This window comes from Aethina tumida, chromosome 4 (genome assembly GCF_024364675.1).
Source record: "Aethina tumida isolate Nest 87 chromosome 4, icAetTumi1.1, whole genome shotgun sequence".
Taxonomy (NCBI): Eukaryota; Metazoa; Arthropoda; class Insecta; order Coleoptera; family Nitidulidae; genus Aethina; species Aethina tumida.
Window position 1 is genome coordinate 21,880,198 of NC_065438.1, and position 15,622 is coordinate 21,895,819.

Consider the following 15,622-nt stretch of genomic DNA (forward strand, 5'->3'; position numbering starts at 1 on the left):
TTTTTCAATATGAAACTGTTAATTAAAATCAAGCATAATACAAAAAGTTACAACAATCAGGAAAGGTTTTTCTTAAATATATATTAAATAAAAGAAACAAAGAAAAAACTTTAACACTTGTTTTTGATTTTCAGATAGGACAATAGGATAGGAAAATCCTATGAGAAGATTTACAATTAAAATACAATTTTATTTGCAATAATAATTATATTTAATAGATGGAAAATACTATATTTATACACACAATTAATTATTCATAATTTATTTATTTTGAAACATAGGAATCGTCTCTGAGTGAAGGCGATCCTACACTCTCATCCTACTATTTAACAATTTAATAAAATATGAGTATATAATGTTTGTAAATTGAGGAATTTCTCAGAGATAAAGAACAACAAACATGCAATGTACTTATAATTATTTAAGGTGAAAGTGAATACTTGGTTAGATTACCTAAAAACCATACAAAAAATAAACAATTTCTGAAAATGTCAATTTTTTCTTAATAAGAAACATATTAATATGTTTACAAATATACAAATTTAATGTAGCAATCATACTTAAAATGATAAGTTAATAAATAATTGATAAATAAATAATTATAATTATCTTTTCCTTTCCATATAGTCTTATCGTCTTTCCAATGGTTCTAGTGGTCATTATACTCTAGTTGCATCCATGGACATGGACAAAGAAGGAACATTTGAGAGAACTGACTATTTAATAACGCAAATTTTCATGAGAATTAAACTCAGGAAACTGTAAAACTACTGATTCTTTAATAATTCTTATAAGAAGATTGGAGTTCTAACTTAATAATGATCCGCAGATTTTCGACTCGCGATTTTACTTATCCATGGAGAATATCAATTATTTTCAGTGCACCCCTTCTGATCTGCCTGATAGAGCCTAATAATATCATAATAATCACGAACAATTTAGGCTCAATAATGAAGAAAATCTAATTGAAGTTTGTCTTTAGGAAAAATAATTATTTAGATTTTTAAAATAAAGATTTTAATAATTTAAAAACAGTTTCTTGTTAATATAAAATCGGTTCATTTAATCGAAATTTTGATTTCAGTTTTCATTTTTCTAATCAATAATAATATTAATTCCTTATTATAATACTTACGACAGCTATCAAGCGTTTGTTCATGAACAATTGTTGATTTGTACCATTTTTTAAATAAACATAGTATATATAAACATTATTATTTGTATTGGATACTACTCTACTCAAAATTCGAATTTTTGTATTTGTTCGTGTAAGAGTGACAGAGAGAAAAATACACGTTAAAGAATGTTAGAGGAGGATGAAGATACAGCAGAGTTGTGCCGATCTAGTAAGCTGTGCATTTTTTTAATCTCGGTCCCAACTCGGACCATTTCTTTTGAAGCATTTCGATAAGTTGTGCAGTGACAATTATTAATCTTGAAGTTAATATTGTAAGTATATATTAATTAATTAAAAACATATGATTATACGTATAAAAATTGCGTTTTATATATAAAGAAATCAATTGAAATATGCAATTAACATCTAAATGCGTTTAAAAAACAAATGAACTAACTTTGGCACAAAGCTTCAACGACTTAAGGATTCTTTGTTACCAAATTTATTAAGAAATTATTATGTTCTGAACTAACACAAACTTATTAAAACTGTTTCTAGGAACGATTTTTTTTAATCATCATCAAGAGCATGTTCCTAAACAGTTGTTGATTTTTACAACATTTTTTTTGTCAATTCAATACTATTCGAATTTTGCATTTGTCGTGTAAGAGTGACAGAGAGAAAAATACATATTAATGAATGTTAATAAAAGATGAAGATTACAGCAGAGTTGTGCCGATCTAGTAAGCTGTGCATTTTTTTAATCTCGGTCCCAACTCGGACCATTTAGTTCATTTTGAAGCATTTCGATAAACTGTGCAGTGACAATTATTAAGCTTGTGGTTAATATTGTAAGTAATTAGTAGTTATTTAAAAATATATGATTCAAATCAATTGAAATATGCAATTGTAACGTTATCTATGCATTTAAAAATTTGGAACTGTGTGTGTGTAACCCTTGAATACAAATTAATATCTAAATGCGTTTAAAAAACAAATGGCAACTTTGGCACAAATACTTCGACGGTTTAAGGATTCTTTTTTGCCAAATTTATTAAGAAATTATTGTATCTGAACTGAGACAGAATTATTAGAACTGTTTCTATGAACGAATATTTCTAATCATCAAGAGCTTGTTCATGATCACGCAATACATATTAATGCTAATAAATGTTAGAGTAGGATTAAGATGGTGACAAAGTTGTGCTAATCAAGTAAGCTGTGCATTTTTTATAATAACGGGCCCAACTTTATAGTTGTTAAGTTATTTTTGAAACATTTTGATTTTATGCAATGACAATTATTATTATTAAACAATGAATAATATATTATATATTAATATAAATATATATTTATTATCAGTAATAAAATAACAAAAATAAAAATTCAAATTTTTATTCAAACATCATCTCTCACATTCATATTGCTTTTTTTATCCTTTGTTGTAATTTCCGCAAACTCAATTCATGCAATTAATCCACTGAATCCACGTTTTTTTGTCAATGTAACAGAGAAAATCGCATTTACAAATGCTATACATATATTATCATCTTCTTTAGAAGAAGAGTTCTTTTCTTGATGTTTTTATCAAGAAATAATCGTAATTTCGGTTACAACTCTTCTTTAAGGATAAGTGGTTCCTTTTTTTAAATCTTAAAAACCAGTCTTCTCCAGATATTCTATCTTTAGAGGGAGTTAGCAAGTCATTTTCTTTGACAAACTGTTGAACAAGCAACAACATTTATTTTCTTGACAATTCAGATCCAAATCCAAGGTTAACATCCATCGGAAAGACGTTTTTCATTTTCACATGAATGTGTGATTTTTCCTCCTGCAACGTATATTCTAATAAATAAGGGCCTAATGCGGACTTGCCCCCTGTACAAATTTACCCCAATGCACTTTACATTGAATTTATTTGTTTGATAAATAATTAAATACTCCAGTTATTTTATTTAAAATAAAAAGTAAATTGAATCTGATTGAGTATTGTTTATATAACCAAAGTTAGAAACTGTTGCTCGTAATAAGCTGAATTAAAATGTCGTACATTTTGCTTTTAAAAAACACAGGTTCTCTTCTCTTATTGGGACATTTGTTACTTGTTTCAATTTACTTTTTTATATACGCTTTTTAAATCATATAAAAATTTATAGTTTTTATGGGTATCTTGTTTATGATCCTTTTTTATTATTATAGTACGTACCAAAGCCGTTAGGAATACAACAAGCAATGAGCTCTCAATGTTTTAACCATTAAAAGAAAATTTAAAAAAAAATATTAAAAATAGTCAATACGTTACTTGAATAAGTAAAGAGAAAACGATTTTCAGTCCCCCATGCAATTGGGTTCTGATCCGGAGTCCCGATCTCTATTTATTTTCTCGCTGATTGGACACTGAAAAAAAATGCGCAAAAAGTTACCTCGAACGCATTTATATTATGATATATTATGATATATACTGATATCATTGGAAAAACAATAAAGGAACAGAGGTAATAGTGATTTTCATGTAAATAATAATTTTAATTGATTATTTGTGAATAATTTCAGGTGGGTTCTGAACAAGACCAGTTAACCAAACAACTGGCATCGCAAAGTAAGTTTTTCTACATATTACATGTTTTGTTACCGTAAAATGTTGATTAATTCATTGAAGCAATAGTGTTTTCTAACAGAACCTACCCTTGGGGATATAAATAAGTAATCGACCCTAAATGTTTTAACCAGTAAAAGGACATTTTTTAAAATAACTTTGCTTGGATAAGTAAAGAGAAAACGATTTTCAGTGCCCCATGCAATTGGGTTCTGACCCGGAGTCTTGGTCATAGAACTATTAAGCTCTACTAGGCAGCTTTGCGGCAGCAGTGCGTCAGACCTGACATTGACGGGGTCCACTGGAAATAGTTGATACTTTACTTGGATAAGTTGAGTGGCAAGTCCAAAATGTGCACTTCAATATTGAGCTGGATTCTCAATCTTGTTGTTAGTCATCTCCATATAATACCTTACTGACTAGACACTGGAAAAAGATTCATAAAAAGTTTTCGTGAAGTCCACGGACGCATCTAAGTTATGATGATCAATTACTGGCATCATTGGAAAACCGGTAATGGAACAAAGATAGAATATTAATGGTAATAAATAATAATATTGATATTCAAGTAAATAGAGATTTTAATTGATTATTTGTGGATGATTTCAGGTGGGTCCCGAACAAGACTTGTTTATCAACCAACTGGCATCACAAAGTAAGTTTTTCTACATATTACAGGTTTTGCTAATCTAAATTTAATCTGTAGGTCGAAGTCGTTACGGATGCAATTGGGTTCTGACCCGGAGTCTTGATCTCTATTTATTTTCTCGCTGATTGGACACTGAAAAAAGATGCGCAAAAAGTTACCAGGAACGCATTTATTCGCATTTTTATTATGATGATCAGTCACTGATATCATTGGAAAAGCAATAAAGGAACAGAGGTAATAGTGATTTTCATGTAAATAGTAGTTTTAATTGATTATTTGTGAATAATTTCAGGTTGGTTCTGAACAAGACCAGTTAACCAAACAACTGGCATCGCAAAGTAAGTGTTTCTACATATTACATGTTTTGTTACCGTAAAATGTTGATTAATTTATTGAAGCAATATTTTTTTCTAATCTTACAGAACCTACCGTTAAGGATATAAATAAGTAATCGATCCTAAATGTTTCAATCAGTAAAAGGACATTTTTTTAAATTAACTTTGCTTGGATAAGTAAAGAGAAAACGATTTTCGGTGCCCCATGCAATTGGGTTCTGACCCGGAGTCTTGGTCATAGAACTATTAAGCTCTACTAGGCAGCTTTGCGGCAGCAGTGCGTCAGACCTGACATTGACGGGGTCCACTGGAAATAGTTGATACTTTACTTGGATAAGTGGAGTCGCGAGTCCAAAATGTGCACTTTAATATTGAGCTGGATTCTCAACCTTGTTGTTAGTCATCTCCAAATAATACCTTACTGACTAGACACTGGAAAAAGATTCATAAAAAGTTTTCGTGAAGTCCACGGATGCATCTAAATTATGATGATCAATTACTGGCATTATTGGAAAAACGATAAAGGAATAAAGATAGAATATTAATGGTAATAAATAATGATATTGATATTCAAGTAAATAGAGATTTTAATTGATTATTTGTGGATGATTTCAGGTGGGTCCCGAACAAGACAAGTTTATCAACTAACTGGCATCACAAAGTAAGTGTTTCTGCATATTACATGTTTTGTTACCGTAAAATGTTGATTAATTTATTGAAGCAATATTTTTTTCTAATCTTACAGAACCTACCGTTAGGGATATAAATAAGTAATCGACCCTAAATGTTTTAACCAGTAAAAGGACATTTTTTAAAATAACTTTGCTTGGATAAGTAAAGAGGAAACGATTTTCAGTGCCCCATGCAATTGGGTTCTGACCCGGAGTCTTGGTCATAGAACTATTAAGCTCTACTAGGCAGCTTTGCGGCAGCAGTGCGTCAGACCTGACATTGACGGGTTTCACTGGAAATAGTTGATACTTTACTTGGATAAGTGAAGTCGCGAGTCCAAAATGTGCACTTTAATATTGAACTGGATTCTCAATATTGTTATTAGTCATCTTAAAGGATAAGTAGTTTTGCAGTTCCGGAAATTGAGTTTGTTGCTCATAAAAATTTGCGTAGTTAAATAGTCCTTTCCAATGTTCTTTCTTTAGTTAAAACATTTAGAGAAGATTTTCTATTTGTATTCTCGCTGCAACTAACAAGAGGCTCAAGCAAGTCCATGGTCGCATCTAGAGTATGTCTACCCGCAACTGACACCACTGTGGTTTCAATAATTTTTAAGGCCACTTATTCGGTTAGTTTTTGTGACGATTACACCAATTATGTATATACTGTCAAAATTTAAATTGTATCAACTGTAATCGTATACAAATATTCGATTCTTATTGTTTTAACTATTAAAGGAAGCATAACTTAATAAACACAGATAAAAGTGTTTCATAAAAAGTTTTTTGAAGCTCGCGAGTTTAACAATGCGTAAAATTTTAATATGTGTAAAATTGTTGGCGTTGATCGTGACGCGTAATCCGTACAATGTAGACGTAGTCCCTGTAAGACGTAACGTATGACGCAATTAGCATAAATGTTCAATCTTTGGTTCTAAAATTTTGCGAGTTAAATTGCTACTTTGGTCATAAAATGTAATCCGTATAACGCAGAACGTAGTCCGTCAATCGTATAACGTAGACCGTATAACGCATTAGCAAAGATACGTATGACGTCAAACGAAACGCAAAAACGTAGAGCGTAGAACGTAAGTCATACCATGGTTAACGTAGCAATTCGTTGAAACTTAATACATCTTGTAAACGGCAAATTGCAGAAATACGTTTAACATAAAACGCATCGGTATCGTTGCATAAAACGTAAGCCCGTAAGCGTGAAAAGCCACAATTTTACACAACTTTGATATATTGTTTTGAAATTAAATTAAATACTCTTCAAAATTTGCGTTCTTAAGTACTTATCTTAAATATTCCTTCTTTAGTTAAAACATTTACAAAAGGTTTTTTGATCTATTTATAGTTATTTAGATTTTGGTAAATTATAACTTAGTATAAGAGCTGCATGAGCTTGCTATAAACATCATATTGATTTTATATATATTTTTTAATGTAATTTAATTGTATGTAAAATATTTTCAATGCATTTAAACAATAAATGGATGTACTTTGAGGGTTGTAAGAGACGAAAATTAAGATGTATATAAATATTCGATTCTTATTGTTTAACTAATTAAAGGAAGCATCATTTAATAAGCACACACACAAGTGTTTCACTGAAAGTTTCTGAAGATCGCGAGCCTAACAATACCTAAACTTTTAATATGTGTAAAATTGTTGGCGTTGAACGTGACGCGTAATCCGTACAATGTAGACGTAGTCCCTGTAAGACGTAACGTATGACGCAATTAGCATAAATGTTCAATCTTTGGTTCTAAAATTTTGCGAGTTAAATTGCTACTTTGGTCATAAAATGTAATCCGTATAACGCAGAACGTAGTCCGTCAATCGTATAACGTAGACCGTATAACGCATTAGCAAAGATACGTATGACGTCAAACGAAACGCAAAAACGTAGAGCGTAGAACGTAAGTCATACCATGGTTAACGTAGCAATTCGTTGAAACTTAATACATCTTGTAAACGGCAAATTGCAGAAATACGTTTAACATAAAACGCATCGGTATCGTTGCATAAAACGTAAGCCCGTAAGCGTGAAAGGTCACAATTTTACATAACTTTGGTATATTGTTTTGAAATTAAATTAAATACTCTTCGAAATTTGCATTCTTAAGTACTTATCTTAAATATTCCTTCTTTAGTTAATACATTTACAGAAAGTTTTTTGATGTATTTATAGTTATTTAGGTTTAAGTAGATTATAACATAGTATATGAACTGTATTTATCTTGCTATAAATATAATATTGTTTTTTGTTGTTGTTTGTTTAAAAATGTTTTTAATGTAATTTAATAGTATGTTAAATATTTTCAATAAATTTAAACAATATCCAATTAAATGTATAATACTTTGGGTGTTGTAAGAGACAATATTTTAATTAATGAGTATTATCTTGCTATAAATATAATATAGTTTTTTGTTGTTGTTTGTTTAAAAATGTTTTTAATGTAATTTAATAGTATGTTAAATATTTTCAATAAATTTAAACAATATCCAATTAAATGTATAATACTTTGGGTGTTGTTAGAGACAATATTTTACTTAATGAGTATTAATCATCAAATTAGGAGAAAGAATATACCTACTAAAATAATACAATATTTTAACAATAATTAAGTCATAAAGAACACAAAATTTATATAAAGAACAATTCGAATTTTTTCACCGTTACAAAGTGACAATACTGCACTGTATACAGTTCCAAAAGCGTGAAACCAGTATTTTACGACGCATGCGCTAGAAAATGTTACTTACAGTCGCGGATTCTGCAAGATTACCTTTAAGATTATATAAAATATTAGTTCTGCAATCACTTTTGACAATACATGTACATGTACACGGGGTTGCCTAATCTGTATTCAATTTATGTCTATGACCATTACTAGGGACTTTTCGTGCGGCACATCTGTCAAACCAAGTTACGAAGCAAAATAGTTATTGTAGGTTGTGTTTGCCGCTGTAAATCAGTTTAGCCGAATTTAAACCATGTCCGCCAGATACGACCGTGCGATCACAGTCTTCTCACCGGACGGTCACCTTCTGCAAGTCGAGTACGCACAGGAGGCCGTGCGAAAAGGATCGACCGCCGTAAGTTAAACAAATCAAAACATGACGGTGCAAACTAACCGAACTATTATCTTAGGTCGGTGTGCGAGGGGCGAACGCCGTGGTCTTGGGTGTTGAGAAAAAATCCGTCGCTAAGTTACAGGAGGAGAGGACTGTCAGGAAGATATGCCTGTTGGACGAGCACGTAGTTATGGCGTTTGCTGGTCTTACCGCCGACGCCAGGATATTGATCAACAGGGCCCAAATTGAGTGCCAGTCACACAAACTAACTGTAGAAGATCCAGTAACCTTAGAATACATTACCAGGTACATCGCCAGTCTGAAGCAGAAGTACACACAGAGCAATGGCAGGAGACCGTTCGGTATTTCTTGTTTACTTGGTGGCTTCGACTATGATGGCAAAGCCCATTTGTACCAGACTGAGCCATCTGGTATCTATTATGAATGGAAGGCGAACGCCACAGGCAGATCAGCCAAAACAGTCAGAGAATTCTTGGAAAAAAATTATTCAGAGGAGGAAGTGGCAACAGAAAAAGGTACAGTCAAATTGGCAATTAAAGCCCTGTTGGAAGTAGTCCAATCAGGCCAGAAAAATCTGGAGATCGCTGTTATGAGACTTGGTGAACCTATTGTCATGTTGGACACAGCAACTATTGAACAGTATGTGACAGAAATTGAGAAGGAAAAGGAGGAGGAAGCTGAGAAGAAGAAACAAAAGAAATAAGGGGATTAAACTTATAATTAATTTGTTAATTTCATAAAATTATGATAACATTTTTTAAATTAAATTTATAATAATAATCTGATGCCTTTTTATTATGCCTAGTTTAATATGTCATTAAATAAATAAAACAATACTTCTATTTTATAATAAAATAGTGTTGGTTTCTTGTATTTTTTATTTATACAATTTTTGTTACAATTGGAAGATAAATATTATTTTTATAATTGGAAATAATTATTACAATAAAAAGAATGTTTTAGTTGAAAATTTTAAAACACTTACAGTAAATGATAAAAATAATATATAGTAAAATTAATTGAAAATTTAAAAATAAATTCAAATGTTTAATATTTTATTATTAATTATTAAAATTAAGATAATCCAGTGCCTTTTTATACATAGTTTTCTTTCTTGGATGTTTCTTATTAAGGTATAGACAAGAAATTGATAATAATATTGATTTTTTATATTCTTTTATTTACTTACTATTTTGTAGTGATTGGAAAGTAAATATTAATATTTTTTTAATTGGAATTTATTTTTTTTATATATTTTTAGTTGAGAATTTTAAAACTATTACAATAAATGACAAAAATAATATATAATAAAATTTATTGATAATTTAAAAATAAATAAAATTCAAATATTGATTAAAATATTTTTAAATTAAAATAATGATAATAATTCAGTGCCTTTTTATTATACCTAGTTTAATTATAATAAAAATGAATAGATAATTTAATAAATAAAACAACAGTTCTATTTACAAAAAAAAAAAAATAAAATCACATTTTTTTCTTGAAATTTCTTATTAATGCAGTGATAAATATGTGATAATAATAATATCGGTTTCTTATATACCTCTGTTTTTACTATTTTGTAGTATTGAAACAGAATTATTATTTTTATAATTGAAAATAATTATTAGAATAAAAAAGTTTTTAGTTAAGAATTTTAAAATAAATAGATAATTTAATAAATAAAACAATTTTTCTATTTAAAATAAAATTTTAAAATCATATAAATTTTTTCTTTGTTGCATCTTATTAATGTAGATATAAAAATGTGATAAAAATATTATTGGTTTCAAAATTCAAACATTGATTGAAATATTTTTAAATTAAATTTAAAATATTAATCCAGTGCCTTTTTGTTATACCTAGTTTAATTATCATAAAAATAAATACATAAATAAAATCACAATTCATTCTTGGATATTACTTGGATACTATTTTGTTCTAATTAGAAGATAAAATATTAATATTTTTTTATTGGACACCTGTTACATTAAAAAAAAAAGATATGTTTAGTTGGGAATTATAAAAAAACATACTTACTGTAAATAATAAAAATATTATAGTAAAATGAATTGATAATTTATAAATATACAAAATTTAAATTTAATAAAACGTTCTTTGAACTAAAGATATATAATAATAATCCTGTGCTTTTTTATTACTCCTAATTTAATTTCTAATAATATATACTAGATAATTTAATAAATAAAAAATACTTCAATTTACAATAAAATTTTAATACTATAAATATTTTTTTCTTGGATATTTCTTATTAATTTAGTGATAAAAATATAATAAAATAGTGTTCGATTTTATTGTAATTTGAGGTTAAATTTTAATATTTTTACTTGGAACAAATAATTTTTAGTAGACAATTTTTAAACATACTTACAGTAAATGATAAAAATAATATAATAAAACGTATAAATAAATAAAATTCAAATATTTATTAAACTACAGACATCTATACTTTAGTTTAATATTCCGGTAACGTCATCAAACCTAACCTATAAAAACAAAATGTCATAATAGACCACGTACCCCAAAACATAGTCAATGCAAACGCACTAGCTTTTCACTGAAACCTAGTTCCTAAATTATTCGTGAAAATGTACCACCTTAGAACTCTTACCACTTGTATTTTACTAGTGTTGTTCGTGTCCAGCGCCTCGCCGCACGGCCATACCCACGACCATCACGGCCACAGCCACGACGAGGCCCCCTCGTTTAAATACTCCCGTGCCGCAAACGAAAAATTCCAACAGCATCACCACCACCACCACAATGAGCATGAGCATCATGAACCGAAAGCACCACCACCACCACCAACAATTAACACTCAGGAGCTGTGGCTGCACGCCATGGGTTCAACGTTACTGATAAGCGCAGCCCCATTCTTCATATTGTTTCTGGTGCCCCTGCAAAACGCGGACCAACAGCAGCCCCTAATGAAAGTGTTACTAGCATTTGCATCTGGAGGTTTGTTGGGCGACGCATTCCTGCATTTAATTCCGCACGCCACGACTGCCGTGGGGGGCGGACACTCGCATTCGCATTCTCACAGCCACGACCACGAGGACGGTGAACATGCCCATGATATGTCTGTAGGACTGTGGGTTTTGGCAGGTATCGTTGCCTTTTTGATGGTGGAAAAGAGTGTAAGGATCATCAAAGGCGGTCACGGACACAGTCACGGCAAAAAAACGGAGCAAAAGCCCAAGGACAGCAAAAAGAGCGACAAGAAAAACGACAAATCCAAAGCTGAACCCAAAAAGGAACTGAAGGTTGCTGGGTACTTGAACCTTGCAGCTGATTTCAGTCATAACTTTACTGATGGGTTGGCCATTGGGTCATCATACTTGGCTGGAAACACCATAGGCATTGTCACAACAATAACTATCCTCATACACGAAGTGCCACATGAAATTGGAGACTTTGCCATTCTGCTACAATCAGGCGTGTCTCGTAAAAACGCCATGTTACTGCAGTTAACAACTGCCCTTGGTGCACTGGCTGGGACAGCCCTTTCACTGATGGCTAATAACAGTGAGGGACTCGCAACATCATGGATTTTGCCCTTCACAGCCGGTGGATTTATTTACATAGCACTAGTGTCAGTCATTCCTGAATTATTAGATGAAGAAAAGCCAAGCATAATACAAACTGTGTTACAAATTGTAGCTATGCTAGCTGGTGTATTCATGATGGTTATAATTGCGGAATTTGAATGATGTACTTACATAAATACAAGTTTAAGTAACAGACAATTTTATTTATACATAATGCATTATTACAACAATTATGTGAACTTTAATATGGTAGAATTTGTTAAATAAAATTTTATTTTCCTAAGTTGAGTTTGATTTGATCAAAACAATAATTCGCCTGTTCAACGCTCTCTCCGTTTTCATGTTTCTTACCTAAGTTCCATGCTTCTTTGCAGTATCTTTCTGCCTCCTTCAAAACGCCCTTTTCAATCATAATCAGCCCTAAGTTAGCATGCAATACACCTAAGTGTGACTGATCTTCCAGCCTTTTCCCTATTGATATGCCCTCAATTAAAAATTTCTGGGCTGCATCAACGTCTCCAGCACGGAAACTAGTTATGCCCAAGTCATTTAATAGTAACATGCTGGTTTCGTTGTTCTTTCCCTGAGTTTTGGAACATGTGTTATAGGCTTCATTTAAATGTAAAAATGATCTTTGTATGTCACCTTTGTCCAATAAAAATTGGGCATACCAGTCATTTATAACACCATAGAGGATTTGTGCATCCACGTTATCGTTTTTTTGTTTCTCAATCTTCTCCAAACACCACTTGTATCCAATGTCTGCTTTTTCTATTTCCGCCTTCAGTTGACATATTCTGGCCAGCTTCAAGCTGATATGAATGACCTAAAACGTACAATTAGTTGACCAAATTTAAGGTTGAGTGATGCAGCACCTTTAAATCTTCCTGTTCGAGCCCAGAACCCAGCAACATTTGTAAAACACTAACGAACAACTTCTCGGCTTTATCCAAGTCGAACCGTTCAAAGGCGAGGTTCGCCATTAAATCGAAACAGTAAATAACACCCTGTTGGTTCTGCTGTTGCTGCGCGATCCTCAACGCCAGATGCAGCATCTGCTCGGCCTTATCGTACTGCTCCCTTTGGGTGCACAACACCGCCCTTTTCAACGTCATTATCAGTTCCGAATCTTTTTTCTCGTCCTCCTCCTCGAATCCGATCCATTTCAGTATGCTTAGCGCGAGGAGCAATTTGGGGACTGCCTTTTTGAATACAGTTTTACGTTTGTTTATGTAAGACGGTAAACATAACCTAAAATTTGGGCGGTTGTGCGACAGGTACGATGTTACGGGCCTCTGTGCTACGTTCTGCCGGAGCACGCGGTTCGGCAATCCGCCGGCCAGAAATCTGCGAATCGCGAACATTGTTTATTTCGGAATTTTTAAACTTAAATTTAAATTGGACATTTTACTTGTGACACTTCGATTTTGTGCAATGTAGGATTTTGCATGGTTTTTGTTGATGTTTTGGATACTGGCGGATAGATGGCGCTATTAAAACAATTAGTAAATTTTAATTAATTTTATTGTTAATTAATTAATTATTAATTAATTCCTTCCCACAATTATAAAACAATGCATTCAGTTTCAATTACTTTATTTATAAAATTTATGTAAAAATTTAGGTATAATAATAAATTGTGAAATACAAAAAAAATTAATTTAAATAGTTTTGTTGACTTATAATTTTTTCCATTGATCTAATTGATCCATTTTCTGTCTTCGTTTTGCATAACCGCCCCTGTGATTAAAAATTTTTGATATGTTCTTCTTTGAATAATTCATGGTACCAAATCTAAAAAATTAATATATTAAACAACAACAAGTTGAGAGATCAATTTATTAACTTGAAAGATTTTAGATCAAAGACTTTGATAGCGTGCAAAACTGCGACCAGAAAAAAACAACTAAGAACATAGCTGGCAATCAGTCCAAATGTGGAGTCTTCAGTCCAGTCCATGTCTACGTATGTTTCAAAGGGAGGATTCATTAAAGTATTTTCTATTTTCCTTCCCACTTTTGGTAAAACTTCTACCAAAGTCTTCTCCAATGGGAACCAAAAGTTTACCAACAGTTGTTCCATTATGAACTCTGCTATCAAAAACTACAACTACGGGATTAATAAAATTGTCTTTAATAAGGGTTAAATTCACCTCAAGCCAAAACTGTATGAACCAGTTCTTCCTAAAGGAGTTAGGATACGTTCCATAGTACCAAAGCAGGAAGAAAATTGCAATTAAAAATACATAACAAGATGCCAAGCGTCCATTGTCTTTATAATCCGGTACTTCCCTGAAAATCGTTTTACCCAAATACACCAAAGTAAAAGCCAGAGCAGCACTAACAAGATGAGCCATTGAACTTAAATTTCGACGGAAAATGACAACGTGACATACTGCATACGTAATTACCTGTTGGTTACCCGTAGTTTTGGAAACCACCTTCAAATTTACGAAGCTCCCCTCTGCATGAATATGGACGTGCCACAGTAAATTAGGAAAAACGCCAGTATTACACTTTGGAAGTGACTCATTTCACATAAAATTTTGAATCAATTAAAACTGACAGCTAATACCGATGTCAGCACCTTCTTAAAACAACCATCGAGGGTTTGAAAGCCCATCCTTGTACGAAATTGAGCTCCTTTTATTCCCGTAATCGATCTCCCGGCAACATTATCCCTTCCGTATTGCCTGCATAAGCGATTTACCCTCGAGTTTCCAGGATTTATCTGTGCACCCATTCCATGATGAAATTTATCTGGCTTATTTCATCAATTCCACGGTCACAAAGAAAAAACTACAATTGCATCGTAATTACCGATTAAATCGTGCGAAAAACAATATTGCACCGTAAAAATTGCATTGAATATTTATTGCAAAATTAGTGCACGTCGCAAGGTTGCAAGCTCGAGAAATTATCCGGCAGTCAATTCATTAGCGCATCCCCGTCGGGACGTGGCGGAATGAAATGGGCCCTGAAATAGGTAGGTCATCGGATTCTTTTCATTTCAGCATTCAGTTACTTGTTGCATCCGAAAAGCACTCTGTAACCATGGCGACCGGGATCGTAATAGACGGGAGTCGAAAGAGGCTTATGACGCGACCGTCGTCAAAGGCATTATGTTCGACTACGGAAAAACGAGGGAAATTAATTACTTCTCGCTCTATATGGTGATTTTAATTGAGAGGGTTTAAGTGTTCGTGGGGTTTATGATTACTTTTTTTTATATAATAAAATGGGAACATAAACGGGTTCTATTATTGAATCCTTTCTCATACATCACAATTTATAATAGATTGTGGTTCCAATTAATGGTTTAGTTTCACTTGGGGTATTGCGACAAACTCAAGGTGATAACTCACAAGTTTTACAACTAGAGCATTAAATTTTTATTTAATAGAAATTTTATACAGTAAATTTATCGATTAGTTATCTGTGAATTTGAGTGATTACTCTTGAAATTCAAGCTGCACTTTGTGTCATTAACACCTGTAATCCTACTCCAACAACTCCCATTCCCCATAATTGAGTGCTTTATTGTCATTATAACACAGAAGTGTTAATTATTTATGAGAATG

General features: G+C 31.8%; 4 protein-coding genes and 3 long non-coding RNA genes across 8 annotated transcripts; 5 read left to right on the plus strand and 2 right to left on the minus strand.

Annotated features, from left to right (window-relative positions):
- The first annotated feature begins 1,434 nt into the window (after positions 1-1,434).
- On the plus strand, positions 1,435-3,716 carry LOC126265312 (uncharacterized). Its single transcript, XR_007547827.1, has 3 exons — positions 1,435-1,449; positions 3,317-3,612; positions 3,671-3,716. It is a non-coding gene; the product is annotated as an uncharacterized LOC126265312 (long non-coding RNA).
- Positions 3,717-3,722: 6 nt separating this feature from the next.
- Positions 3,723-4,583, plus strand: LOC109605922 (uncharacterized). The gene is made up of 3 exons (XR_002192022.2): positions 3,723-4,254; positions 4,323-4,368; positions 4,420-4,583. It is a non-coding gene; the product is annotated as an uncharacterized LOC109605922 (long non-coding RNA).
- Positions 4,584-4,652: 69 nt separating this feature from the next.
- LOC109605923 (uncharacterized) lies at positions 4,653-6,769 on the plus strand. The gene is made up of 4 exons (XR_002192023.2): positions 4,653-4,700; positions 4,785-5,244; positions 5,313-5,358; positions 5,443-6,769. It is a non-coding gene; the product is annotated as an uncharacterized LOC109605923 (long non-coding RNA).
- Positions 6,770-8,295: 1,526 nt separating this feature from the next.
- Positions 8,296-9,253, plus strand: LOC109605741 (proteasome subunit alpha type-7-1). Its single transcript, XM_020022330.2, has 2 exons — positions 8,296-8,473; positions 8,529-9,253. Exons 1-2 carry the CDS (start codon positions 8,372-8,374, stop codon positions 9,174-9,176), a joined length of 750 nt encoding a protein of 249 aa, XP_019877889.1. The 5' UTR covers positions 8,296-8,371; the 3' UTR covers positions 9,177-9,253.
- Positions 9,254-10,974: 1,721 nt separating this feature from the next.
- LOC109605918 (protein catecholamines up) lies at positions 10,975-12,325 on the plus strand. The gene has a single exon (XM_020022510.2). It carries the CDS (start codon positions 11,083-11,085, stop codon positions 12,202-12,204), a length of 1,122 nt encoding a protein of 373 aa, XP_019878069.2. The 5' UTR covers positions 10,975-11,082; the 3' UTR covers positions 12,205-12,325.
- LOC109605740 (tetratricopeptide repeat protein 19 homolog, mitochondrial) lies at positions 12,225-13,497 on the minus strand. Its single transcript, XM_020022329.2, has 2 exons — positions 12,918-13,497; positions 12,225-12,868 (listed from the first exon to the last, which is right to left on the minus strand). The coding sequence occupies exons 1-2, from the start codon at positions 13,404-13,406 to the stop codon at positions 12,314-12,316; spliced, it is 1,044 nt and encodes a 347-aa protein (XP_019877888.1). The 5' UTR covers positions 13,407-13,497; the 3' UTR covers positions 12,225-12,313.
- A 124-nt stretch (positions 13,498-13,621) lies between these two features.
- LOC109605924 (uncharacterized) lies at positions 13,622-14,799 on the minus strand. 2 transcript variants are annotated; one of them, XM_020022516.2, is made up of 4 exons: positions 14,453-14,799; positions 14,195-14,402; positions 13,889-14,145; positions 13,622-13,836 (listed from the first exon to the last, which is right to left on the minus strand). In XM_020022516.2, the coding sequence occupies exons 2-4, from the start codon at positions 14,396-14,398 to the stop codon at positions 13,722-13,724; spliced, it is 576 nt and encodes a 191-aa protein (XP_019878075.1). In that variant the 5' UTR covers positions 14,399-14,402; positions 14,453-14,799; the 3' UTR covers positions 13,622-13,721. The 2 variants fall into 2 exon arrangements, with proteins under 2 accessions (XP_019878075.1, XP_019878073.1); XM_020022514.2 differs by lacking the exon at positions 14,453-14,799 and having other exon boundaries at positions 14,195-14,432.
- Positions 14,800-15,622: the final 823 nt, after the last annotated feature.

What these genes read in the sequence shown, in the direction of transcription:
- LOC109605741 (XM_020022330.2), top strand. Translation starts at nt 8,372, where the DNA reads ATGTCCGCCAGATACGACCGTGCGATCACAGTCTTCTCACCGGACGGT. An exon ending in TGCGAAAAGGATCGACCGCC is followed by an intron (nt 8,474 to 8,528) that starts GTAAGTTAAACA and finishes CTATTATCTTAG; the next exon opens with GTCGGTGTGCGAGGGGCGAA.
- LOC109605918 (XM_020022510.2), top strand. Translation starts at nt 11,083, where the DNA reads ATGTACCACCTTAGAACTCTTACCACTTGTATTTTACTAGTGTTGTTC.
- LOC109605740 (XM_020022329.2), bottom strand. Translation starts at nt 13,406, where the DNA reads ATGTTCGCGATTCGCAGATTTCTGGCCGGCGGATTGCCGAACCGCGTG. An exon ending in TCGAACAGGAAGATTTAAAG is followed by an intron (nt 12,869 to 12,917) that starts GTGCTGCATCAC and finishes TGTACGTTTTAG; the next exon opens with GTCATTCATATCAGCTTGAA.
- LOC109605924 (XM_020022516.2), bottom strand. Translation starts at nt 14,398, where the DNA reads ATGGCTCATCTTGTTAGTGCTGCTCTGGCTTTTACTTTGGTGTATTTG. An exon ending in TCATACAGTTTTGGCTTGAG is followed by an intron (nt 14,146 to 14,194) that starts GTGAATTTAACC and finishes CCGTAGTTGTAG; the next exon opens with TTTTTGATAGCAGAGTTCAT. An exon ending in TTTGATCTAAAATCTTTCAA is followed by an intron (nt 13,837 to 13,888) that starts GTTAATAAATTG and finishes TTAATTTTTTAG; the next exon opens with ATTTGGTACCATGAATTATT.